This window comes from Ammospiza caudacuta, chromosome 21 (assembly GCF_027887145.1).
Source record: "Ammospiza caudacuta isolate bAmmCau1 chromosome 21, bAmmCau1.pri, whole genome shotgun sequence".
Classification (NCBI taxonomy): Eukaryota; Metazoa; Chordata; class Aves; order Passeriformes; family Passerellidae; genus Ammospiza; species Ammospiza caudacuta.
Genome location: NC_080613.1, coordinates 1,386,302 through 1,413,712, shown reverse-complemented (window position 1 = coordinate 1,413,712; position 27,411 = coordinate 1,386,302). Strand labels below are relative to the sequence as shown.

General features: G+C 46.9%; 1 protein-coding gene across 4 annotated transcripts in view; it reads right to left on the bottom strand.

Annotated features, from left to right (window-relative positions):
- Positions 1 to 3,953: 3,953 nt before the first annotated feature.
- Positions 3,954 to 27,411, bottom strand: part of DENND1A (DENN domain containing 1A) — a 145,886-nt gene continuing 122,428 nt past the window's right edge. The window contains exons 19-24 of one of the 4 annotated variants that reach the window (XM_058818155.1): positions 27,257 to 27,388; positions 16,852 to 16,908; positions 12,474 to 12,562; positions 9,672 to 9,800; positions 7,217 to 7,472; positions 3,954 to 6,383 (exon numbers count right to left, since the gene is read on the bottom strand). In XM_058818155.1, the coding sequence (XP_058674138.1) occupies positions 5,103 to 6,383; positions 7,217 to 7,472; positions 9,672 to 9,800; positions 12,474 to 12,562; positions 16,852 to 16,908; positions 27,257 to 27,388 (1,944 nt within the window). In that variant the 3' untranslated portion in view covers positions 3,954 to 5,102. The remainder of the gene's footprint in view (positions 6,384 to 7,216; positions 7,473 to 9,671; positions 9,801 to 12,473; positions 12,563 to 16,851; positions 16,909 to 27,256; positions 27,389 to 27,411) is intronic. The other 3 variants (XM_058818153.1, XM_058818156.1, XM_058818154.1) reach the window with 3 other exon arrangements.

Genomic DNA, 27,411 nt, shown 5'->3' with positions numbered 1-27,411 from the left:
CTCAGGGAACCTACAGCCCGAGCCGGCAGGAGAAGGACGGGGCCCGAGTGGAAATGTGGAACGTGATCAAGATGCCCCCGACCGAGCGGCTGATCTGAGCTGGGGTCACGCTGGGGTGGGGGGGACACAGCTCTGCACAGCCTCGGGCACTGCCCGCTGGCACTGCCCCTCGGGCTGCTGCCTGCAATCAGCCCACAGAGCATTCCTAGCAAACTGCTCTGGCCGTGAAAGCGGCAGCACTGGGGAGCAGAAACCCCGCTGCTGAGGGCCAGGAGGGAGCAGAGGCTGTGGCACAGCGGGGACACGGAACCAGACAGAAGGTAGGGCTGTGGCACAGCCGGAGCCTGCTGGGCCCCTGCTCCTGCAGGCAGCAGGAAAACCTCCCTGAGGCAGGTCCAGTGAATGGGAGTGAAACCACTGCATTCAGAAATAATGTGAATAATAAGGTTTTTTCAAAAAGACACATACCTGTGACTCCTCTGCAAGGCTAAGCCAGCTGAGTGAGTGCTGGGAATTCCTTCCTAGAGCTGCTGCTGCCATTCCAGGTGGGCCAGGGCTGGCACGGCAGTAAGTCCCACTGGGCTGAGCTGGACATGGCTGCTGGAGCTTTCCCTGAGACCAGACCAAACCACAGGAATATCTGAAGTGCCTTTCTGATCCTGCGGTGCCAGTTACAGTTTAACTTTTGTGAAAGGAGGACGTTTTCATGTGTGAGCCAGTTCCACCACTCCCAAGCAGCTTGAACCATGGAACTGACCCTTGTGAGAGCATCAGGTGGTACCTGCTGGGGTGAGGAGGGGAGAAAGAAAGAGTTCTAGAGCTGACCTCTCTGGACTGACAGGTTTGGGCTTGCTGGTACAGGAGAGTGGAATTTAGTTAGCCAATCTTTTAACCCAAACAAGGGTTGGTGTAAGTGACACAGCTTCTGCTTCCCACTGCAATAACAGGGGTTTGATTTTGTGGCTTTGCTTCTCCTGTGTTACCGTTGTAGCTGTTGAATGTGCTGTTTCTTCTTTAGCATAATGTGGCAGAGACTGTAGAAGGAAATGCAGCACAGCAGGCCAGGTAAGGCCTAAAGTCATTAGTGTTTCAGGACAATCACAACAGCTATCAATAAGGAATATTTTAGAACAGTGTCTGCTTTTTAATGTCCAAAATACTATTAAAAATCAGGGTGGGAACCTGCCTGCCTTAGCTCATTGCCACAAGAAAATGCTGTTTATTCTGGCCTGCTTTGGGATTTTTTTTCTACTGTAGCTGTAAATATTTCTGTAATTCCAAGCAAAGAGAGGGGTCTGGAACTACTGCTCACATGTGTTAGTTTAAGAACAGGTGTGTCTGTGTAAGAACAGGTCTCTGCAACAGGCGGCTGCTGACAGAAAAATGAAAGTTTTAGAAAACAGAAAAAAACAGGAGTGGGAGACAGACAATATTTTGTCAGTAAGATCATGTTCCCTCTAGCAGTGGAGAAGAGGCAAAGGTGAGATCCCAGCTGTGTCTGGCAGTGCCAGGGATGCCCTGGCTGCAAGTGGGAGCTGTGGCTGCTTTCCTGTGTTCATCAGCAGTGACTCTGCTGGCACTGTTCTGTCATGCTTTGCTCTGGGCATTCTCCAGCTGCTCTTTTGGGAGGCCCAGCACGCTTTGGGAACAGAGCCAGTGGCACTGCCCGGTCCTCTTGTGGCACTGGGGCTTTGGGGGCAGGTGAGGGGGGTTTTCCTGTGCACAGGAGGCTCCAGGGCAGCAGAGCTGTGCCAGGACAGTGGGGAATTGCTCCCTGGGCTGAGGGAAGGGAGCAGGGGTGGGCACAGCCCTGGGGCCCCTGTGCTGCCAGGCAAAGGCCTGCAGTAACCTCAGGGGGGCTCAGGGGCTCTCTGCCACCTCTGCCCCAGCACCCCGGGGCAGGTGCTGCTTCTGCCTTTTTGCTGCACTCCCCCTGTGGTGTCTGCACAGAAACGAGGCAGCAGCAGGATGGAGCAGAGCCCCAGCCCCAGAGCTGCCCCAGCAGCTCCTGCCACCCCTGCAGGAACAAACCAAGCCCTGGAGCCCCGGCAGGTCTGGCTGTGCCCAGCAGCTCCTCAGGGCTGCAGCCCGAGCACCCAAAGCCAGTGTTAGCCGAGGTGTTCAAATACCCTGTCAGTGTCTTGAGCATTTCTGCAAAATAATTTATGGAAGGTGGTTTTGTTTTTTTCCAATAATGAACTTAACTTTCTTTTGATATTTCATTTTTGAATATATTTTTTCACAAAACTGGACTTGCTGTAGTTAATGATTATGATCTTGATTTCTTTTTTAATTGTAAATTTTATAATTTGTAAATAATTAGAATGTCCTTCAAAAGAAATTTACAGTAAAATTTGGTTAAAACCAGACTTGGTTGTTGACTTGTGACTGTTTTTCCCCAAAGAACACCTTTCTGTCTGGATGGCTGATCATGGTCTGTGCCACACCCCCTGCACAGCTGCAAACTTTGATGGCTCTTCATGGTTAAAGGATTCATTTTGTGATGATTTGTCCCAGCCCAGAGCTGTGAGCACAGGCCAGGGTGCAGAGCTTTGCCCAGCAGCAGGACAGAGCTGCTGAACACTAAGGGAGGGAGCTGGGAAAGCTCTGCTCTCTGCTCACCTCACTGAGCTGCATTTCACCATTAATCCCTGACTTTATGGGCAATAAAGAGATGGGAATGGGGGGAAAAGGGACTCTGAAGCCTCCACCCAGAGTGAACAAAATACAGAAATGGTTTCACCTCTTGTGCAGCAGCAGATGCACCACAAACTTTGAAGAGGCTTGTCTTGTCTGTTTTTAAAATAAACTCATTTCTTATGGCAGGAAGCAGCTGTAAGTAAGCAAAGCGATACCAAACACAGGGCAAGTACAGGAACATGGAAAGTCAAGTATAAAGTCACTGATGAGTAAGACCAGGAACACTTTTTATACTGGATTAATAAAAGCTTCCAAATTCCTTCTAGGGCTGAACCAGAACTGGCACTGTTTATACCTGGCACTATCAGGAATGAATCGTGTTAGGCATTCCTGAGTTTAAATAAGACAAAAAATCCCTAAATGCTGTCCTAGGGATAGTTCAATTCCTATGTTACAAGAAACCCCTAAAAAGGTCTCCGCTTGCAAACCCTGCTTCAGAAATGAGGGAAGTCACAAACCCCTTGTCCTCCTGTATCTCAGAGGTGCTAAATAAAGTGAAGGGTGAATAAATGGGTGTTAATACTCTTCAGTGCCCCAAAACTGACTTACCAAATGATCCATAATATGAGCAAAGTAACCAGAGATGGAAATGAACTGCAGTGGGACAGAATTTCCTGAGAGGTTTAAGGCATCTGTGCTGGGCTCCTCAATGTGTGGTCACTGTGTGACATTACTGAGTTCAAACAGGGCCTGTGGAGCCCTGCTTGTACAGGCAGGATTGTCCAGTGCCCTTTCACACCCACCCTAAGCCAGACAGTTTTATCATCCAGCTCATTGCAAAGGAGCTCTGAAATGCCAGACTGAATTACATATCCTTATTCTGAACTCTATCCTTGATCCAAATAAAATGGAACTGGTATCTTAGACTTTAAATATTTTACTATTCAATACTAAACTCATCTGTCTTTCAACACAAAAAGAAAATACAAATCCAAGTGAATGGCTTGCCAGAGGAACAGCACTGTACAGAAACAGAATATTCCTGGAATACTGTGGTCTTCCCAAAACCGGCAGCATTTCAGATATTATTTTTCTTTTGTACTGCCCAGACTTGAACACAGAGACAGCCATTCCCATTCCCCAGAGTAAGAAAACTTCCAAGATAACATGAATAAAATAGATACATTGGAAATCAGATAAAGCTTTACAAGAATTTCCCCATGTGTCCAAGATGATTTCCTTTATCAAAGGCTCAATGGTGATGTGATGCCCTCTGCAAGAGTGACAGGTTTTACACCAGAGTGTGCCCAGACACAAAACAAACCAAAAAAGCACCACTGAAGTGAAACAGAAATGATCAGAGACAGCAGCTTTCCCGGGGATGCTGAGGGCTGTGTGAAATGTCTGGAGAAGCCAGAGGGGGCTCAGAACACCCAGCTGAGCCTCCCCTTTGCTCGGTGCCTCGCGGGGCCAGCCCGAGGCCCCACAGAGCCCAGATCCCCCTGCAGGACACGCCCTGCCCTCAGCCCCAGCACACCGGCCTTCCCCTGCACTCAGGAGCTGGGAACCTCCATGCCCCACACTTTTGCTCTTCTTTGTAATAAGTAAGATGTAAGATATTGTTACATTCCATTCATATACTGCAATTTATAATATTGATAGATAATATTAAGATACACATATATAAGAACTAGGATACTCTTTATGGCCTCTATTTTCTGATGTATTTAACAAAAACAAAGTCAAAAAAATGAAAACAATTGCTGGTGTTTCCAGTTTCCCAACAGAGATGCAGGACCAATCCCTGAACAGCTGCTCTGTGCTGTGGTTTCCAGGCCTGTGACAACTCTGCCCTGGCTGTTGGTGTTTGGGGGGGGGGGAGTCAAAAGTGCCACCAAAGTCCATGTGACAGCACAGCTCCAGGAGCGGCTGGGGTTCAACGAGCACAAACAGAAACCAAGGGAGCAGTTCAGTGACTTGTGGGCTGGTTTGCTGCACTTTGCATGTGGGAACAAAATGTTGTATTTCTGTGTAATGCCAGAAAAACTGACGTCCGTTCCCAGAGGCAGGAGTGAACCCCAGCAGAGTGGGCTGTGTCAAGCTCCGGGTGTGCCAAGGACCAAAAATACAGGGAGGGAGTAACTTGTGCATCAGTAGTGCTGCCTGAAAAGCTGTGTGTGGAAATCCCAACCCACCCCAACCCAACCCACCTCCCCTCAGGCTTTGGTCAGTGCAGGGATCCCAGGGTTCAGTGGCGGGGAGTGAGAGCAGTGCCAGGGACTGGGACTGGGGGACTCTGACCTGTGGGCAAAAAGCTCTCGTGTTGAGTTGCAGCTCAGCGATGGTCCTGCGGCAGTCCTGGCTCAGCCTTCCTTAAAAGAAATGCTTGGTTTTATGCTGGCTCAAAAAACCCAAAAAATCCCTCTGTCACTTCCAAAAGGACACCAAGGCCATGGGGTGTGTCACTCAAAGGTTTCCCATCGCTTTCTCAGCTGCTCCACCTTACCTGGTGTGGGTGACACGTCCTGCTTGGTCTTTTTTAACAGATCTTCAAATGGATCTTTTGTCTCCTCAGATTTTGAGGACAGTAACACTGACTCCAAGCCCTTGGCTGGCCTGGCAGGGACCAGAGGGGGTTCACTGGCCAGAAGAGCCAGGGCTTGTTTGGGATCTACCTTGGTGCTGGGCTGGCCCACCTGTAACGTTCGGGGTTTGGGGGGAGCACCCAGACACGCTGGCTGGAGGGAGCTGGTGGGAGAAGGGCTGTGGCTCTGCAGGAGCAAGGAGCCAGCTGCTGGCACAGCTGGAGCCTGGCTGAACAGGTTTGGCATGGAGAGCGTGGCCATGGGGGGCTGAGGTCTCTGTGCTGGGTAGAAGGCGGCAGTGGGGGTTATGAAGCTGGAGCTGTAGGCATGACCTAGGGAGGGGGTAAAGGAGCCCCTGGGGGCTCTGACCAGTGACACCGGGAGGGCTCCTGGCAGCGTCTGGGTGAACGGATTGGGGGAGGGCTGCAGAAAAGGCGGTGGAGCTGGGGCAGGATAGCCCAGGGGCTGGGCAAACGCTGCAGCTGCAGGAGGCACAAAGTCACTGGGCAGGGCCCCGAAGGCGGGCGCGGGGGCCGAGCCCTGCGGGGCCCTGGCCGGCCAGGCCGTGGTTCTCAGCGGGTCCAGCAGGCTCAGCAGGAGCTCGCTCTCGTTGCCGGCGCCCTCTGCCTTCACCCGCTCGGGCTGCAGCATCCCAGCGCTGCCGGCAGCGCCGCACAGCAGCTGTGATGGGCGGGAGGAGCAACCCACAGACTGCTGCACTTCGGGCTTTAAGGACACAGCCCCAAAGGGCTCGGGGATAAGATCTGAAACCAAGTGGCCGCGCCCCTGAGGGGTGAGGATTTCCGCTGACCCGGCTGGAGCCTGGTGCTTGGAAGCCCTGGGTGCTGGTGGTGGTGGCACGATCCCCAGTTCTGGAGTCTTTCTTCCCTGGGGCCTAGGAATGGTGATGTTCCCTTGAATGGCAGGATTGGATTCATCCTTTTCTGCAGGAGCCAGACCACTGTCTCTGCTCTGGGGTCTCCTGGAGATGGGGGGCATGTTACCCAGGGCAGCCAAGGGTCTTTCTGGGGAGCTTTGGGAATATTTGGTGGGAATAGCCATATCATCATGGCCCATACTCCACAGCTTGTTGTAAGGGTGGGACAGCTTCATGCTTGGCACAATCCTGTTCCTCTCAGACACACCAAGATCCATTCTCTGCAAGAGAGAAGAACAAGCATTAACTCTAACTGATGTCCTCACAAGACAGAGCAGGAAGTGAGTTCAGGCTGCTGTGAGGGAAGAGGATCAGTCCCCAGGCTGATCAGTGCAGAGGGACAACAGCGTGTGGCCAGGAACCAGCCAGGACTCTGCAGCTCCAATTCCAGCTCTGCTGCCACGGGGTTGTTCAGCTGGCACATGGTGTGCATCTGTCACAGCCCAGTAAGGAGCACACAACCTGTGTCCAAGGCACAGAAGCTGAGAAGCCTTAATTGCTGCATGGAATAAGTTGACAAATGAAATATCTGAATGTAACACTAAAATCAATATTATTATAAAGTAGAAATGACATTTGCTTCTTTAATGTCAGATGAAGATCTTGGAGTCTGCTTTAGTTTAACACTTTCTGAGCAATGTTCCGTCACAAACATCCCGTTTCTTCAGAGGGAGATTGTTTAAATGATGCTTAGACCAAAATAGCCAGATTAAAAGAAAAAAAGTTTGCAGGGGACCTGAAAATTACCAACTATTCATTCTCACTGTCAATCATCAACTTCAAAGATAACTCTGTGTGATGGCCATGGGACAAACAGATTCTGAGGAAGAGGGCAAATATCCCCTCCTTTAGAAGCAAAGGCTTCAGAGGAAACACTTATCACTGAGTCCCATTTAAGCCATTTTTAATTCAGAAATTAATTCTGAAACACATAAGCAAATCCCTGGAAAACAGATGACGACAATGATGAATATTATTAGGATCTACCCAATAATACGAAAAAATGCTCAGAATGAGCTCTGTGCCACCCCCAGGGCACAGGAAGCCCCCCGACCTGGTATTCAAAGGAGCAGCGCTGCTCTGCCTCCTCCTTGGGTGTCCGCAGGTCCTCCAGGCTCTTGGCCTGGCTCAGGGGCTGAGGCTGGCCTTCTACTTCCAAGCTGGGGAAGATGTCTTCCAGGAGGTTGACTTCTGAGGCCTTGCTGGAGAGCAGAGGGCTCGGAGGCAGCGGCTCCCTGGCTCTCTCCGGGCTGCCCACGTCCTCCCCTTCGGCACTGTCCGACTCCTTCAGCGCCCGGTACGGCTGAGGCCTGCCACACAACCAAAAATCACATCGCAAATCACCACATTGCTCATTCTTTGTTCTGGACGCAATTTCCTAAGGAGCTGGATGAGTTACAAAGAGCTCCCCAGTGGCAAATATAGCTCAGAGAGCTCCCCATGCAGAGCAGGCGGTGGGCAGGGGCCATGCAGAAGGGGACCCGGCACCCAAGGGTGCTCAGAAGGGCAAGAGCCGAGTGGGAGGTGCTCAGAGGGAAGCTGTGGTCATGCAGGCACAGCCAGGCTGAGGGGGGAGTTCTCAGACCAGGGACAGTGGGACACCAGCTCCCCATGCTGACTGTCTGGGCTCCCTCGGGCTGGGCACGGCCTCTGCACCCTGTGTTTGCAGGCTCTGACATCCTTGGGTTTCAAGCTAACTCAGCACACAACATAACTCAGTGTTTTCCTGCAATAATTGGGAGCACTGTGCAGGTTCCGATGATTTCATTGGTGTCATCTTATCAAGAAACACCACAATCCATTATGGAGACACCTCCTTTACATTACCAGCCAAGGCTGAGTTAGCAGGATGCTTCTCTTGCACATACCTCAGCAAAAAATGGAACCAGCACATTTGCATTTTGGTGTGTGTACAGAGAACAGCAGCACAATGTGCATCCAATTAATGACAACAAGTGCCACACATGACTGTGGGGATTGGCACTTGACTGGCAGCCAGTTGTACTGTGGCATTTAAACAAGCTTTCAATTAAAAGAAAATATTTGTGAGACCTGCAAAAATACATCCTATGGAAGAACCCTTCTCCCTTTTCCATATTTTATCATAATACATCTATATCATGCAAATTCAGAGAGCCCAGCCTGCTTCCCTCCCCAGCACACACAGAGCACGCACTGAGCCCCAGCAGGACAGGGACACTGCAGGTACAGGGCAGACAGTAACAGCACATGGCCTCAGGGCAATCTCACATCACTCTGGGTCACCCTGCAAGCCCCCAAGGGATATCTGAAAACAAAACTGGTCTCCTCCACTCCAAACAGGAGTGTGGAAACATTTCCTGGCCCTTTCCTACTGATCCCCCCATCCCACCTGCCTGCAGTCAGATTCCTTCCCTGTCAGCCTCTGAACCTGTGTCTGCAGCACACAATGGATTTTAGCAGCTGCAGACCTCTCTGTCCCACTGGCAGCCTCCTTCTCCAGCCTGGTCTTACCCTGCCAGGCTTCAGCTGCTCAGCTGGGACTGGCACCGTCCATCTCCCAGCCCGGAGCTGCCTGCCTGTGGCACCATGTGCATTTCTGAAGCAGCAGCTCACAGCAGCCTGGCCCCTCTTCCAGTGCTCAAATCAGTGGCTGCACTGTTACAGGAATGAGTGCAACTCCATGCAATTTATCTACCTTTCATCCCCTAGAAATCCTCAAGCAGGCGAGGTTAGGAAATAACAAATCCTCTGCTGACATTCAGTGAAGGCTCAGCTCAGAGCTGCCTGCTGGGATTGGGATATTCAAATAGGCAGCAATAGGAATTTAGTGCAGCTGAACCCACGGCTGGCAGGGCTCCCCTCACCTCACACGGGCACCCTGGGCAGGCTGTGCTCCTTCCCCTGCCACAGGCACTGTGGGCAGGGGCAGAACCCTCCAGCCACAGCATCAGTGAGCAGTTCTGACACAGCTGCTCTACACAGTCTTTCAAGACAGAGTTACAGAGCCTTGGGAAGGTACAAGTTACAAATCCAAAAGCTGGATACAAACTGACCAAACAAACTTCCTGCTTCTTGTATAATTGTCAGATTGTGCTCAATGCCATCAGAGGACACCTGCAGGGATGTGATACCTGACAGGCCAGACAGGCTGGGATCAAACAGGTGACACAGGAAAAGGCTGGTAACTGCACTGGAACAAGGCTCACAGGACAACCCAAAAGCACAGTAACACCACACAAGAATGAATGGTGAAAGGTTTGGACAGGACAAGCAGCGTATTGGAACAAAGGACAAATGGAAGGGTGACATCCCACAGAGCTCGAGTCAATGGAAGCCCATAAGCTGTGTGGTGCTGCAGTGTTTCATGCAGGAGGATGCTTCTTCATGCTGCTCAACATCAAGACAGACAAGCAGGAGAAATGTTGGTCATTCATCAAGCATGGTACAGAGACCCCAGGAGCATTTCCAAATCCCAGTGCAAACCCCACTGTTGGAAACTGGCCACAGCAAAAGAGTGAAGGATAGACCATTCAAAAGGAGCAGAGAAGAAAAAGTTTTCAGAGAAGCCAGAGACAGGATCCTCTTCCTGCTGAAATTCATCATCAGAGGAGTCCTCAGAGAGGAAGACTGTATAGTGTCGCATGGGCTTTACGAGGCTGGGGAACAGGAAGAGAAAAGGAAGTTATGGAGTCACAGTGACAGCTCCTGAGAAGAGAAACCAGGGCTCCAGAGACCCAGATCATCCTGAGCCCGACTGACTGCACAGCAGAGCTGGGCAGGGAACTGAGCTCTGCTGCCCAGGCACAGAACAAAGCCCCTGTGCCAAGCGCAGGCCACTGTGGGGTGCCCAAGGGAAGGGACTGTAGGCACCCCACAGTGCAGGGGACAGTACAGGAACCCCCTTCCCCCACCACGTTCCCTACAGAGCTGGGCACCTCTCTGTTCCTCAGACAGCTCTGCTCCTCAGGCTCTCTGAGCTCTGATAAACATTAGATCTCCCTCTCTGCTTTACAGACATTTACTCTGATGCACAAGAGGAGCTGACTCCAGGGCACCAGTTCCTTCTTGTATCTATTTTTCACATTTGAAACTGCTTCACTCTAGACTAAAACCTCAGCTGTCCAAGGATTGGTATGAAATGCAGTTTGCCAAGTAAGGTGTATGTGCTCCTTTCCTCAGCATTAACTGAGAATCAGTTCTTAAAGACTAGGGCGGGAAAAGAGAAGTTGGATGCTGCAACCAACAGCCCAAGAGGGCCTGAGCTGCCACTGCCAATGCATGTTCACTCACAGTCAGGTCAGAGCTACTTAATAAAAAGTCTCTCACAGGTGGCAGTGGCTGAGGCCAGTGGTGGTAAATCACACTCTGCATTATTCCAGTTAAAGCCAGTGCCTTGCTTTCTTCCCCCTCTCCTTCTGTAACAGGTGTCCACGGGAAGGAGGTGGGGGCACAGAGACCCCCGGTGCCGCCCTGTGCCCGTGCCCCGGGGCTGCCAGCGCTCGGTAAATCCCGTGCCCGTGCCCCGGGGCTGCCAGCGCTCGGTAAATCCCGGTCAGCCCCGGCGCCACGCGGACGGGACGCGCTCCACGGCGCCGGCAGCAGCGCGGAGCGGGGGCTCCGTTTTAATGAGGAAGATCTGCATCTCAGGAGCTTTTTCATGTGTCAGGATGCATGGACAAATCAGCAGCACATCACGCTGGCCAAAAATGAAATGCTGACAAATGTAGATATTTCAAATTTAATTGACACCTAAATGTACTTGAGATAGAAAAAAAAATATATAGAAAATGGGAGTGCAGGGTACAGGAATTAGTAAGGAGAATTCTGTAATAATTTTAAAGGATGTTCTGGTTATAAGAAAATTAGTTTTGCTTATTTTATTATGGTATTGCTTTTTCCTGAATATTGAGATTATGGTACAAAGGGGTGTATGGACTTGTCATGAAAATTCTGTATCTTGTGAAAGCTGAGATGTAAAGACTTACTAAAACTAGCAGCAATAAACTACACCTAAATAAAATAATTAAAATACAATAGATTTCCAGCATTGGTACAATGTTTACCATTCGTATTTATGTTTATCTGCTGTCTGATAGTGGCAGGAATTGAAGATACACATTAGCAGAGAGCAACATTGGGATGTCAACAGCTTTTGAACCCAAACATGCAGAATCCTCCACAGGAACACACATAAATGTTAAATTTATTCAATTATCCTCCACCTAAATGCAGTGAGTCATCAGATTAAATATTAAAAAAACGCTTTTAGTTTAAAAATCCCCACAGCCTCTGAGCAGGGCCAGCATGGCTTGTTGCAGGAGCTGCATCTGCTCCACAAGAGGGCAACCAAATTCCACTGTAAAATGCACAAATACCCCTGTGCAAGGGAGAAATCACCGTTCAGTTTAGGCGAAAAACAGAGTATGCCCCTACCCTGGCATGGCTGCAAAGAGCTGTCCATGCACTGATGCCCTTCCAGTATGTTTGGGCTGTGGTGGCAAGTTCAGAACATCTCAGCTGAGAGCATCCACAGCTCACAGCATCCATTCCCTGGCCAGGGTCACCCCTGAGGGCCCACTGCTAACTCCACTCAGGCACAGTCAGGAGTCTGTAACACACACCCCTTGTCATCTTTGCAAGGGATAAGTGACATTAGTGAAAGTGCCTGAAAAAGCCTCCCTGAGGCAACAGAACATGCCTGTACTGGTATGCACAAGTGAGACACTGGAAACCAACACCTTCTGTCCAGGAGTAGTGGGCTGGGGCAGCACAGATGATTTGGAACATTCCCCCTTCACTGGCACAGCTAAAGGGGGGATAAATTTGCTGGTACTGTGCAAAGTGAAGCCCTAGAAACCCTCACCACAGAGCTCACTCAGACATCACGGTCCTGTTAATGCACTCTAGTCAGACACAGCCCCTTCGGCCATCACTGTCAAATAACCAGCTCTGCATCCTCCAGCTACAGCCTGGCAAGAACACTGCAGCTGCAGGGCTGGAACTGACAATTTCCTTGAAAGAAAAGTGCAAACCAAAACAACAAAGAAATTAACAAACCTCCAAAACCTGAAAACTTTCACTGAAGAGGCTGATCAGAGTGCACTAACTTGGCAAACCACAATGTTTCCATAAGCAAACCTTGGTTACTTGATTTTTCACACTTTCTCTACAATGTTCCAAAAATATTTTTTTAAAAATCAGTTTTTTTCTTAGTTAAAATCTAACTTTGATCGGTAGTATTTTTAATGTCTCCTCTGGTGAGTCCCAGTTCTGAACACACAGTTTGATGAGAGAGCCAGCAGAGAGAAGCAGAGCTGCACAGTACTTACTGTTCTGGGCTGGGAACTGTGGTCCTCCGGCCCTCCACACCAATGTTGCTCTTGGGCCTCTTAACCACATGAGGTCTTGGGGGGCGAACCTGTGACATGCACAGAGACATCTCATCAAACACTGCCCTGATCCAACAGCAGACACAGACAACACATGGAGAACCACCAGTATCCTACAGGGATCTTCCACTGGGCCTTGCTTTGTCTTTGGTGCCACAACAATGTTACACATGAGTGTGGATACATCAATGGATCTAAAGGATGGATACAAACCACATGGCCCCAGGACTTGCAAACCAAACATATATGCTTGTCACTGTTTGCTATTCGCCCTGTCCTGTTTGGTGCAGGCTGAATTTCACAGAAAAGATTCCCTAAGAGTGAGCTTCCCCCTGAGCAGTCAGTGGTGAGAGAAAAGCTGGGGATGTCCATGTGCTCTGGACATTGCACTGGCAGTGGGGCTCAGCTCTGGCACCATGACCCTTCTGGCCGCTTGCTCCCAGGTGAGGACTTCTGTGCAAGGCTATCAGGGAAGATGTGTACTTAGGATAAATGTTTTAACATGAAAACCAGCTCATTCTTCATCAAAAATTTGCTTCCTTCCAGCAGCTGAACACAAACCCTTGCCAGCCATATTGTCATTAGCACTCTTGGTATTAAGTCAGACTTCTGTTGTAAGTAAAAATCCAAAGCTTTTCTGTGGAAGATGATGCTGCTGCCAATCCAGTCTCACATACATATCCATCACCTTCTAATGTATGGAAATTCAGCTTGATTTCTGACCAGGATCTCCACAAGCAAACAAGCCTTATTTCAAGGAAAGGAATAAGCCCAAAGTTTGCCTATGTGCTAGCTTACACTACTGAGGAATTCTGTGCTGAACTTATCCCTGTGAGTCAAATGAGGGAATTTGCAGCATCAGGGCAGACTGTACACACGAGCTTCGTGTGTTTTGTTAAGAAAGTACAACTCTACCTGAAAAAGAGTCGGATCTGTTGGCTCAGCTCAATGCTTATCTCACCAGAAATGGCCAAAAACCCAAATAAAGGTGGGAATACAATTCAGCTGCTGACCTCCCAGAGCCTGTGCTCCTTAAGAGGCACAAGAGAAAGGAGATGTTCATGGCCTACAGCCTGAGTGCTCTGGAGTGACTAGGTAAGTTTTAAAAAAATATTTGTTGGGGGAGCAGGACTTTCCAGGTTTGTTTTGGTTTTGTTTTTTTTTTTAATTTTTCTGCACAGGTACAAAAACCTCAAATTCTCCTGCCAGGAGAAAGCCACCAAATTGCATGTAGTGCTTCTGCCCTACACGCAGTATGCAGAAAACAGCAGCAGCATTATTGCATTGAATTTTCATTTCAAAGGAAATGGTGCACAGCAGATATGATGAAGAAATCCAGAGTTGTATTGCCACTATTTCTTAGGAAAAAGGGCTTATGAAAAGGTCAGATGTTAAGGTCTTGGAGATCAGTCCCCACACAAGGCTGCTCCTCTCTACAATAAAGACAGCTTAAGAATGTGAATTTATGGCAGGAATGGAAGGATTAAGTTTGTGGCAACTTCATCTGAACTTGCAACGTGGCGAAACATGGGGAAAAGAACAACAGAGCTAATTAGAGGAGCTGAGCTGTCAGAGCGCAGCAGAATGGCTCGGTGCCAACAAACAAAAGGAATGGGCTGGCAATCAGCAGGATCGATGAAGAATACTGCTTCATTAGGGCTGATAAAACACGGAGAGAGCGCAGAGAGGAGAGAGGGAGAGGGGGGCGACAGCCAGGAGGAACGGGAGAGGAGAGCGCCAAGGAGAGAGGGGAAGAGAGGAAGAAAGCAAAGCTGCTTAATTAAATGGGAGCTGGGAGCTGATGTGTAAAGCTGGCCTGTCAGCGTGCTGGGAACACTTTCACCTTTCGGCTGGGTGTGCTGCCGGGGAGGGACAGAGGTGAGAGTTTGGGGTGGCTCGGGGGCCCCCAGCCCAGCGCGCTGCAAGGTGACAAAGCTGAGCGGCATTTAGAGCATTGTTCCTGGGGAACTGCAGGGAAAAGCCAGGAATCGAGGCAATTCCTTGATGGATTTTGAGTCTCACATAGCCACAGAGGCAAGGTTAAATGCTTATCAAATGCAAAATATCAAAGAAATCCAATTACGTGAGCACACAGCCAAAAGAAAAAAGGTAAACTTCCAGGACAGAAGGGTTGAATGTGCTTATTACTGTCCCCATCAACTTAATGCATAATTATTATATTTTAACTTTTTCTAATTGAATAAAGTTTCCAAACAACCACTATTAATCCAAACAGACCTCCATTAATTAGAAGCAACAACCCTCTCTCTTTCATAATACTACCACTTATTTCCAAAGCAGCAGAATGCAAAGAACATCTCTGTTCTGCTTCCTTAACCTTTCTTTGGTCTGTGTTTTTGGCTTTATTATCAGCAATTACTCATATTGCAAGCACTAGTGGCCATGTATTCCTCCTTGCAGCACAAAGGATTTCTCAGGAATTCTGGTATTATGTGGCCCTGGCTGGAAGAGCAGAGGGACCTGGTCACCCCCTTTAGTGCTTGTGTACAAGGCCAGGATAAATCAATTGCTGATACCCACCTCTGTAGGAGCTGCCAAGCCTGAGAGGGAAAAAACAGCCTGCAAAAAGTATTATTTACACATACAGAAATGTGTTGCAACTACCAAAAGCCAAATAACAGTTCTGAACAACAACAAATTTATGTATGTTTGATACAAGCATATTTTTGGGATTGATTATAATAATTTACATTTATCTTGAATTTCTCCTTGATGAATGAAGCCTTTCTGTCCCACTTACTGACACAGCCAGAGGAATACAACAGGAGCTTTCATTATTACATTCCAACCTTTTATCAATCACATTGGGAGCAAAGACAGTTGAACCAACCATGTTACAATGAGGACTATTAATACCCTACAGCTGGGAGATTAAACAGTCTTAACAAGATCTCCACATAATAAATGACTCCATTTGAACAATACAATTCAGCAACTTTGGTACAGAGGAATCACAACATGCCCCCTTACACCTGCCAAATGTGGAACACGAGGGCATGGGAACACTACAGGAAGCCCACAGTACATGGAAAGTCTTGATCCTAGTGAAACACATCTGGGAGGGTCTCCCATGCCCACTGTACTTAAGGGAACACACATAATCATAGTCAATGCTATTTTTTAAACACAGAAAACAGAAATTTTCAGGGGGAAAAAAATCCATTAAAATGACTCTATTAAGCTAAACACCCAGAGTTAAAAAGACAGAGGAGAAACACATGCCACTGAAATGTCACACAGGAACATGCACCAGAGATCAAAAGTTAAAACACATACCCAGTTGCACTTGTTAACCAGTTACCTGCTCATCCAAAACACATTTTAACAAGTTTTAGCAAGATCAGATTTGAAAACTTGCATCTTTCTCTTTCTTATGCATGTATGTATATGGATAAGGAAGCAAGAAGTAAGATGATCTCGGGGGGGGAACTATATTCATAAAGCTGAATATAATCCTGAATATACATAAATACCTTCCAATGCTGTGCCAAAAACCAACACCCCTCCTAAACTGATGCTTCTTGCCTTTACCTTTAACAAAACCAAACATCTGGTGCAGGGTGCAGACCCAGCAGGGTGTCCAGTCTTAATGCCATTCTGGTAGTCCATAGGTACAAACTGTCCTACAGTGAGTGTTTTTGGGGGAAAACTGCTGAGATAAGGTGTCCCTACTTAACACGTACAGGCACTGCACTGCCAGTAATTTCTGTGCAGTTCTTCCATGGAGGAGTCCCTTCCTCTGGCCAACCTGCTGGGCCTCCTTTTACACCATGGAATTACCCAGTGTATGCCATCCATAACATGGCACCAATGTTCCACTGCCAAAGATTGACCTCGCTTTCTTCAAGTCTATTCATACATGGAGAAGAATTAGGCATCCCAAATGAATTAAAAGCATAACTTGCAAAGAATAATATTATGTCTTCAGACTTCTGCTTCCTTTCAGATTTGAGTTCAGTGCAAGTCTTCAAAAGCTCACTGGCTAAAAACTTCCACCAGCCAGTCTAGCAGGGCTTTGTGTGTAAGAAACCACAGCAAAAGTCAAACCAGAGGTGGCCAGAGCAGCCCCAGTTACCTGCAGAGCTGCCCAGAGCTGCAGGGCTCGCCAGAGAAAAGCAGAACAACCGCGGGTCCCAGGGCTGTGCCGCAGCAGAGAGAAGGCAGTTTAGGAGCATAATTCACACATGACTTCTGTGCAGAGCTTGACAATCCAAACTACCAGGGTTTAGTAGTGCTACAAGGAGCGTAACTCAGGCAGTGTTAAGCTGTGGCAGTGAAACAATCCCCAGCTACTCACGGGCCTGGAGGAGCGCTGGATCTTTGGGGGCGGTGGCCGCGGCGGGCGGAGTCTGTGCTGCTGCAGCAAAGTGGAGACTAAATTAAACCTGCATGGAAACACCTCTGATGTCCTGGCAAAAGCAGCATGAGCATGTGACAGCACGTGATTTACCTTCATACTCACCTCATAAAATGCCCTTTTTCTTACTTTGCTTTTCCAAAGCAGCGACAAACCCCACGGCCTGTGATGTGCCCTGGCAGCACAGGTACCCATGGCGGGCTGGACTCAGCTCCTGCCACACCACAGGCAGCAGGGACAGCACCAGACAGCCAAAATGGACTGACACAGCAAAGATCTTCAGGCTGGATTCTTGGACCTCGAGGTGCAAGTGTTCTAGGCCACATTTTTGCAAATGGAAACCAGGATACTCAAAAACACTTTCACTAAAATCTTGAGTGATTTTAGTGCTTGTGAAAACTTATGGAGAAGGCCTCAAACCAGACATGTAAGAGCAAGGAAAAAACCCCAATTCAGTGAAACTTTTCATGCACTTAAAGCTGAGCTTACGCTCAGATCCTGTCCTGGGTTTTACTCCTAAGTGACCAACAATTACAAATCAGGCCTTAAAGCATCATGATGGCCTAGAACCCAAAACTACTTGTGTAAATATTATCTTAGTTCTGTGTGAGTGAAAATGAACACACTACAAATATTCTACATATTTATATTACAATAAACTACTCCTTTGCAAGAGCCAATTCTTTCATATCCTTATCCTGTCACTAGATTATTTTTTCCAGCTGAGATTTAAATACCACATATGATTAAGCTTTCATCTCTGATCAAAAAATAGTTCTATGTATTTCCACAATAAAGACACATACAAATGCTGCTTTGGGAAAAGATTAAAGATGAAGAAACTTTTTTGTATCTTGGACTTCTAACCAGGCATCGTGTTAACTCTCAGAACTGCGACCTCGGTGCTTGTAGCAACACAGGCAAAGCCAACACTCCAATTCCAATTCCTGTTATCACTGCAGCGCTCCCAGCAATGGAGTTTGTTGGGAGGTTTGTACGTGCTGCACCACACCGTGCCCTGCTGAGCCCCAGGAGATCTCAGAGCAGGGTAAGGCACAAGTGCCCCTGGCCAGCAGTGCTCTCTGCACGGAGCAGGGACAGGGCTGTGAGCACAGGCAGCAGCAGGCCAAGGGTGGAGGGGAGGCACCCAGGGAACAGGGGCTTTGCCAGAGCTGCACCGCCAGTGCTGCTGCTCCTGCCCCTCACTGCACTGGGATAAGCTATGTTCAAAATCTCTGTGTGCTGGGAGAGCCACTGATTTGAAGTTAATTTGTTAATGCAGCAAAACACATTGTTTCTAAAAGGTCAGCAGGTGAAGCTGTGTTGGAATATCAACTTAATTACCTGGGCTGTAGGGAGGAATGGGCACCAACCAGCACATGGCTGCAGTGCTAAAAGCTGCTAAATTGCTATTCCAGGTATGGTCCTAAATATATGTACTATAGCTTTTTCTGTGAAGGGGAGAAATGTCTAAATTAGCACTTTCTCACAATAGCTGTTTACCAGCATATCTTTTTCCTCTGGATATTTGCTTAATTGTCTTGTTCTAAATACTTCTGAAACAACAAGACAGAAAATTTGCAGAAAGCCATTTTTATGACTGTGGATCTGGCACTGCTTTGCTAATTATCAGACAAGTGACTTAAGCTATGAGATGCTGGAGCAAGAAAAATCTTACATTCACTTTTACACTATCAAAATATTATTTAAAAATTATAGATCCCACATCTCATAAAACAGCTATTGTACACCCAAGGAACTTTCACAATACAGCTATTTAGGGTTTTATACTCAAGCAAACATTACAAAAGGATAATTTTTGGTCTGTGACATAACAGCTTGTGAGCAGAATATACTATCTCAAACTAATTGTGGAGGTCTTTTGAGGTTTTTTTAAAGTGGTATTCAAAACAGAGCCTTGTGAGGAAATCAGAGGTGCTGGTTCATGTGAAGCAACAAGTGCAAGCTGACGGAAATGCTTAAAGGAAACACCACCAGATGAGAACTGGTTTGTTAGTATGTGGAGAAAGAAGAGCTTCTCAATTAGCAGTGAGGGTGTTTCCAATAATTTCCAAAGCAAAGCTCTTCTAGATTAATATCTTATTTCCTTCTGAAATTGAGGACTGGCTTGAAAATACCTTAAAGTCAATCAGCCATGGCAGAGAGATGCCTTGTGCTGGATGAAGCCAGGCTCACACACACCAGGCTGCAGGAGACCTGAAGAGCTGACTTTGGGAGAACATGCTGGACTCAACTGAACACTCAATTAAAAAAAAAAAAAAGGGAGAAAATAACAACACTGAAAAATGTCTGGTACCTAAAAAGATTCAGTAGAGAAAGCAGATGTAATCTACGAGGCAGCTGTTTTATTATCCAGCCAGATCCCTGCACAGCACACTCTGCTTTTTACATGCTCCCATATGTATAGCTCACAAACTGGGATGACAGGAAAAGTGTATGCTTTACAGCATATATTTTTAATTTACACTCTGAAATATTTCAATGGAAATCTGCTGGGTCCTGTGATAAAAATAATCTCCATGTTTTAAGGGATTCTTCAAGCCACATTTGTAGAGTGGGAAGGTAGAACAAGTCTGGCAAAAACGCAGCAATGCCTAAAGCCAAAATCCCAAAACCATAAGAACACCGCTGTGGACCTCTTCCTACAGCAAAGAGGTGCCTGCAGAACACAAAATATTTAATTCAATTTAGAGTCACTCTGGTTCAAAGAAGCCTCCCACACATTGTTTCCATTTTGCTCCCATGTAGTGAGGCCCTGGGTAATAAAGGATCATGCTGCAGACAGTAACTACACAAGTCAGGAGCAGGCCAGGGTTCTGCTGATCCCTTTTCCACCTGCTCTGCTCTGGTCCCTGCAGAGCTTTCCCAGCCCTGATCCTCGCTGGGCCTTCCTTGGCAATTTGCTCCAGCACTCACCACTGTTTGGGCAGGGGATTCATTCATCACCATTCACTACTCTAAACACACACCAGCATTTTGTTCTGAGAATGTATCAGAAAAAACAAAGAAATCTCAACACAAAGAATGGACTTTGAGTCCATTTCTTTGAAATGCTCACTGTGACACAGAACTGTTCTCCTTGTCCTCTTGGGCAACCACTGGTGACTTTGTGTAATTTCTTGTTATTTCTTTGATATTTTGGCACCACTTTGCACGTCACATTTTGCACCAGCTTTTTTTCTGGACCCAGCAGTAACAGCAGAGTCCTACACTGACAATATCCATTCCTCAATCCTAGATGGGTAACTCTGTGAACACAGGGATGCTCCTGGTACTACACTAAGCCAGGAAGGAACACATCCTATGGACTGCACCACACAGTGGGCCTTACCCTGAAGCAGCACAACTTCATTTGTCCAGAAGGAGAATAAAACCCCAGCTCTCCATAACATTGCTGCATAATGACAGGGCCATGAAGGAAAACTCCCTTAACTCATCAAAGCAGACCCTTTCTCGATTACAGCAAACCAGCAAGGAGGGCTTTTGTACAACTATTCACAGAGGTAAAACTGGCAAGAGGTTGAAAGAGAATCTCACTGAGATGATTGCTTTTCCAGAGGACTTCTTCCAAAATGAGGTTCATTTTTGCTGTGGTTTGTTTTCATTCTGTCTATTCTTCAACATACATGGATGGAGAGACATGTTGCAAAAAATCCCAGACCCCAGGAATATATTTATCCCAGACCCCATGTGTTAAAGCCTATCCATCTACTACCTCAGCAGAGTTTAAAACCACAGCTAATAGGTTAACAACTGCTTTTCTTCTGCTTCAGATGAAGAATATCAGAAAGCTGGGGGAATATTCAGCTTCCCAATTTGTACTGACTGCTCAGTGCTACTTGCAATGTCTGTTTGACAGGACTGACATTTTGTAGCACTGTGAGATGGGAGAACGTGTGACATTTTTATTCATGGTGGCGTACGCCCTTGTAATGATCAGCCCTGGTCGATGTGCTTACTGCAGCAGCCCCGAGCCCTCGGAGAACAAACAGCAGCCCGAGGTGCCAGCAGTTTGGCTGCCTTATTAAACACCACCAGGATTCTAACGAAGAGCAACTGCTGGAAAATCTCACTGTCAAATCCTCAAGGACATTGTCAACATGGAACTAACTACATATATTTTTCACTTAAAATACTAGAAAATCCAGCAATACAATATCAAATTTAAAGAAAAAAGCCACAGTGGTTTGTGTGTGCTTTTTAACTGGTCATTTTACCAGCTTTATATTGGCTTTCTGTGGTCCTGATGCTGGAATTCAAATCAAAGAGATCATGTAACCTGCATGATTTAAAATGCTGGAAAATGGACATATCCCTTATTATCTCTTAACAGCTATTTCTCTCTAGCAAGTGGAATACTTGCACAGAAAAAAGAAAAAATATATGGTCTCTCATTTAAGGAATTCTATAAACAGCAATGACTCTCTGCTTCACTCACCTTCATTATTCACCAAGCCAGGCTGCATAACTGGGGGGACATTCTCCCCCACACACCCACAGAAGGACACAGACCCTCTATCTGCAGCCTGGCACTCACAACTGTTTTGTGTGGCATTCATCAGCCCAGCTCTGAAGGACAAATCTAAAAAATGCCTGGCCAAACAAACAGTCACAGTGGGGTCAGCATTTAGAAGAATTATATGTTTCACACACTCTTTCTCTTTAATCTCCTGGTTAATCCAGTGGCCCAGAGGTCAGTTCAGACAGTTCTGGCCTAACTGCACATATCAACTTCATAAGTAATACATAAGAAGCCTCTGGATGCTGATCTACATTGATAGAGAAGCAAGTCACCCATAAGACACTGTGAGCTCTCCTCAAGTTGTCAATCTAGGTGATTTGGGTAGCCTTGCATGTACTGATATATTTATTTTCTATGTATGTATTATTTATAAAGCACAACTCTCCTTCCACATGCCAGCAGTGATGGACCAAGATCCTCCCTGCAAGATATTTACGGGTTCCTCAGCAGAACAGGACTAACAAGGAGACTCTGCAGACAGGTTACAGCTGCTGTCTCTTGTCACAAGGCCTGGGAGGTCGGCTCTGCCAGCCCTCCCTTCACACGTGCAGGCAGTGCAGCACTGACACGCAGTTCTCAGGGCAGCACAGTCATTTCCAGCATCCCTGTGTAAGGAGTGCTTCAAATACCCAGACAGCTGGAAAACACTGAAAGCCACACTGCAATGTGCTTTTTCATGGCTGAACACATACATGTGCTGGATGCAGTCTGGGGCCACAGTCTCACTGCAAAGCATGAATTCCTGCATGGCACAGCACCAGCCCCCCTGCTGCAGGGGCTGGAGAGAACCCAGCTGTGCCTGCTCCCTGGGAAGCCCTGGGCAGCAGGTGCAGGAGGGGCAGAGACCCTGGGCACGCTCTGCAGGCGCTGCTCACACCTGTCCCACGTTGGCACACATGGCCAGGGCAGGCACTGCCTAACTCCCACCACAGGGATTGCCATCTCTGCTAATCCTGCACACCACAACTTCAATCCAATGCATCATTGTCTTGTCCACTGACATTGGTTTTACTACTCTGACTAAGAACGCTGTCCCCTGAGAACCTGATGGGACATTTGAGTGGTCTCAAGCAGACATTAGATGGGCAAGTGCTTCTGGGCCAAGACATTTGTTTTTCTTGTGAGTCTTCTGACTTGTACTGAGCAACACTGAATTCCTTCCTGAAAGGAACAGGCAAAGAAAGGAGTGAAGACAAAATCATTTTAAACAACTAGTACTTTTGCTAAATCCATAAAGAATCAATTGGAGAGAGGGAGGAAACCCCATGTGGCTCCAGAGAAAGGAAATGAGAACCCACATTGCTCATCTGTGGGGAAGAGTGGAAGGGAGGCTCGTTTTCTTAATGAAGGTCCTGCTATTGTCCAAGGAGCTCAGAGTGGCCAGAGGAGGGCTGGCTCTGCAACCAGAGCATACAGTTACATGAATATTAGCAAATGAACTTGTTTTCCCCTTTCCCCTTTGGTTTCTACCTCAGTGCCACACAATGCCTGCTGTGATCCAGGGGAATCTGCTATTGTTCCGATGCACCTGGGTGTGAAGGGAGTCACAGGGTCTGGCAAAGGAGCCTTCCTCCCTTCCCTGCTTCATCCCTTTTACCCTGGAGATAATCCCTCCTCTGCTGCCTCTGGCCTCAGTGATCCAGTTCTGCATTCCTGGAATGTAGCTGGCTGGTGTTCTCCCCATCTTCCCCCTGACCTCTTAATGCCGTTTAATCTCCTGGAAGAAGAGCACTGCCCTGCAAAGCAGAGCTGTTTGTTCTGTGTGTCCAAGTGCACACTGTGACTAGGAAAAATGAACACGTTCATTTACAGCAAAAGGCTTCAAAACAGCAAATAAGACAGCAATTTCCATGCTGTGGCCTGCAAGAGTTTAACAGCAGTCAGAACAAGCCAGGGAGAGAACCCAGAGAAGTCCTTCCACAGTCAGACAAGCTGCTTCAGTACATTAATGCATTTTCCATTTGTCTCATAACTATTTACATTAGTCCCCAGAGCATTGATTCTCTGTAGTTTGCATCAAGCATGGAACATGATTGAATCTCTCTACTAAAGATATATGTGGAAGAGTCTTTTGTATTTTTTTAGGCTTTACACCTTTTGGTGCATAAATGGAATTAAGTATCCCATTTGCTGGTAAATAAAAACAAGCCATAGAAAACATAAACCCAGCTAAGCTGACAAATGACATTCTAATTATAATAGACACAATTAGAGAGCTGTACAGAACTGCCAGGATCACTTGCTTCTAATGAAATTATTCCCTTTCCCAAACATCACAACAAGTGATGTTTCTGGCAGCTTATCATTTGCTGGTTTAATTGTACTAAATCAGGGGTGCTACTGACTGTGGGAAAGCTCCTAAGGAGGAATGTTCCTAAGCGTAGGTTTGATTTTGAAGCCCTTGGGCTCATCCTGCGTGTTCACACCACCTCTCCCAGACTGGTGGGAAGACTGGGCACAGGTACCAATCCTGTATGAACTCTGCGGGTCCTGCCAAAGCAGCCCCAACAACTGCTTGCTTGGACAAGGAACCTGTTCAAAACAGTCACCATGACACTGTGTAGTGTCTATTCTCCAAACAGGTCAAAGACAACATAGACACGTGTTCTACCTAAAAGGTGCAAGCGTGGGCATGGCAACAAGAGCCCAACCCCCCGAGTCACAGATCACCAGCATTAGTGTCCCATTCTGCCCCAGGCAGGGCTTACTGGGCTCCCAGTGCTGCCCTGCCTGGCACACTGGAAAGGATTCCAAGGACAGCTCTGGCAACTGAATATGCAGCAGGTGTTTGATGCTTAAAGGACATTTTGGTCAGCTTTTCACACAACAAACCAGCAGAAAGCAAGGAATAAGACATTCATAGAATCATTAAGGTTGAAAAAGACTGGAAAGATCATCAAGTCCATCAAGCACCACAAGAGATTCTCCCTGTAACACTGGATCTTCCACAACAATTAACCTTACTCTTCCCCCAAACTTAGAGCACTACTCAGTACCACAAACCTCCCATTTGAATCTTGGCCTTGGCTTGAAAATTGCTCCCTCTTCTCCCCACCCATTAAACCATAAGCTGCCTGTACTGCTCCTGCTACTTGTTGAGTACAGTTGTGTTGTCCCAGAGCCCTTGGTGATAGTTCCTGTATTTGGTTGATGCAGGGATCAATAAGAAAGGTACACCCTGGGTAAAGCATGTAAAGTGCCACCCAGGAAAAGCAGTGGTCCCACCCTCCCACGATGGTGTCTTACTAAGAACATTCCAGTTTAGATCTTTACTATACTGCCCCAGGCTATCTGGCTAAAAATCCTTCTTTTCACCATCAATGGGAGCATTCCCACAATGTCTCAGTATTGCAGAAAGGATCACTCAAACAATTCCATAATAAACAAGGCTCTCCTATGATGCCTGATCACCACTCACCAAGATGAGCCAGGACATACAGAATCTCCCCCAGTCAGCCAATTACTGCCAAATTTTGGTGAGCCATCAGCTGAGGGGCTGTGCTTTTACAGGCATTTCAAGATATTTTACTGATATTTTTTGTAGCCGTACAACTGCAGATACACAACCGTGTTTGGAAAAGCCAGCAACTCCCTCACTCTAGGGTGAGAGATAATGAGTTAAAATTAAAGGTTGTTGCTGGCTCGCTAGCCCATCCCCCTTTAGCTAATCTGTCATGTAATGAAGAGAAGCACCAGCGCAGGACAGCTCGCTGCCGGCTCACTTACAGCGAGCTGATTAAGAATGTTCAACCAACAGCAGACTGCAGACCTTTCCGAGGAAAATAAATAGACTGTATGCAAATGTGTTTGTCACTTTGACAGCACGTCTCAATTAAAGCCCGCGCGGCGGCGGAGCACTCTGCAGCGCTGGGCCGGGCTCCCTGCACCGCCCGCCCCGAGCCGGGCCCTGACCCCAGTGCATGCATGCATTTTAAACCGCGCTGCCAGCCGCACAATGCTGCACTCCGAGAGAGCCCCTGACAATGAGAAAAAAGCCTCTTTCATCCTCTTCAGTTTAGAAGAGCTGTGAAGGCACAAACAGCCCTTATTTCAGAGTTCTTGTGCCTTTTTAATTGTTCCCACCTTCTGTATTCTAGACAGTGTTAAAAGTGACATTAAAATCTCTGCCTTTAATCACGAGTTAGAAGCCATCTCCCATTTATACAGTAAATGTTGCTGCTTTTTTCCTCCCCAAAGCCTTAATCTATATTTCATAAACCTGAACATCTTCTCCTTTTGAATGAACGTATGATTTCATTTTTGTTTTGGCATTGGGCTATCAGAAGGAGCAGACCCACGCCAGGACTGAGGCTGAGTCACACAGCCTACAACTGCTAAGTCAGATGGGTTTTTGGAAACCAGCATTTGTAATGTGCTGACAGCAATAAGCATTTAGCCAGCAAGCCTCTCCCCACAGCCAGGGGTCAGGAAAGCTGATGCGTGTTTCTTCCAACACAGAAAAGTGATCATTAAAAAATTTGAAAGTGACTGTTAAAAAATCCTCATGAATTTAAATTTGCACTTCCCAGTCAAATATATATTTCATTAATCTACCATCATGTTTGAACCCTCCATCGTTCACAAAAATCGAAAGGAAAAACTGAAAAAAAATTGTAATATCATCTGATTTCTGACTGCTTCAAATGAAATGTAACATGTCCCTGCTGGAGCTAGAAGGCTGCATTCCTCCAGTAGCCCCAACTCCTCTCAACTGTAGTGGCACTGAAAATAACAGAAAAATAAGTCTCTACTGAAAATACTTAATTGGAAGAGAAAGATTTTTTAAAAGTCTCCAAGAACTTACTTTTAGCACACTGGTTAAAGTACTGAAAAAAATCAATCTAATTCTGAAATGATGCAGACAACACTGCTCTGAGCAGTGAGCAGACCTCGGGTGGCCCCATCTCATACCTGAACAGTCAGTGCAGGCACACCAACTGGTTTCTATTCATAGATACTTCTCTAAAACTGGTTTGCTTCACATTTTATAATGTTTTACAATTGCTTTAAATTTACACTTTGCTTTCTTAGAAGAAATCAGATATTTCCTCCTGTTTTCTGGTCAGAACAGTGTAAAGAATAGATACAACAAAAGAAAGGAGAACAGTGAACACAAATCATGTCATTTTTTGAGTCAGCCTATACTTAATAGGGGAACACTGGCAAACGGATAATAAACACTGGATGTTTTCCCATGAAAATCACAGCAACTACAACATTTTCTAAATAGCCAGCTCTTCAAACCCCACCCCCAAACTCTCTGTTCCGCAGACATATCAAAAGAAACATTACACCAGTAACTAACGTGAACAGCTCAGCTGTCAATACTGAATACAGAGCACGCTAACAAGCTATTAATTGATTTTTCCATCTTAGTTCATCGCATTTAATTTTCAGAGAATGTTCAAATGCTTTAATAGTTGGACATCCCATATTGACACTAATGATCTGGCTAGATAGCAGCGGATGCTTTAAATTCTACACCCTCAGTCCTGAGAGTTGAAGCACCTTGCATGCTAAAACAGCTCCAAAATAGTTTCTAAAATTGCTACAATATTTATGCTTCCCCCATTCACTCATCGTTTATTTTCCTCAAAATCATAGTTCAAACAAAAGGAATCTGCAAACCCTAGAAAAAGCAGGTTTTAAAATCCCCTTTAAACAGATAGAACAGAAATAAAACTAAAACAGCACAGTTCAGTGATTGAAGATAATGAAGCATTTGGTATATTTGTTATCATGACTTTTCTGAACTATTCTTGCTGAGGCACATGATGGAGAACAACTTACACTAAGACCTACCTGACCAAAATGCACTGTGATTGGTCTCCTGTCCTCTCTTAATTTCGGGTCCTTCTTCTCAGGCAGGGGCGATGGTGCTGTCCTTGGCAGGGGCTCCTCCGGCACTGCCGAGCAGCCGTTCTCAGCAATGTCCTGTGGGGCAGGAAGAGGTGAAA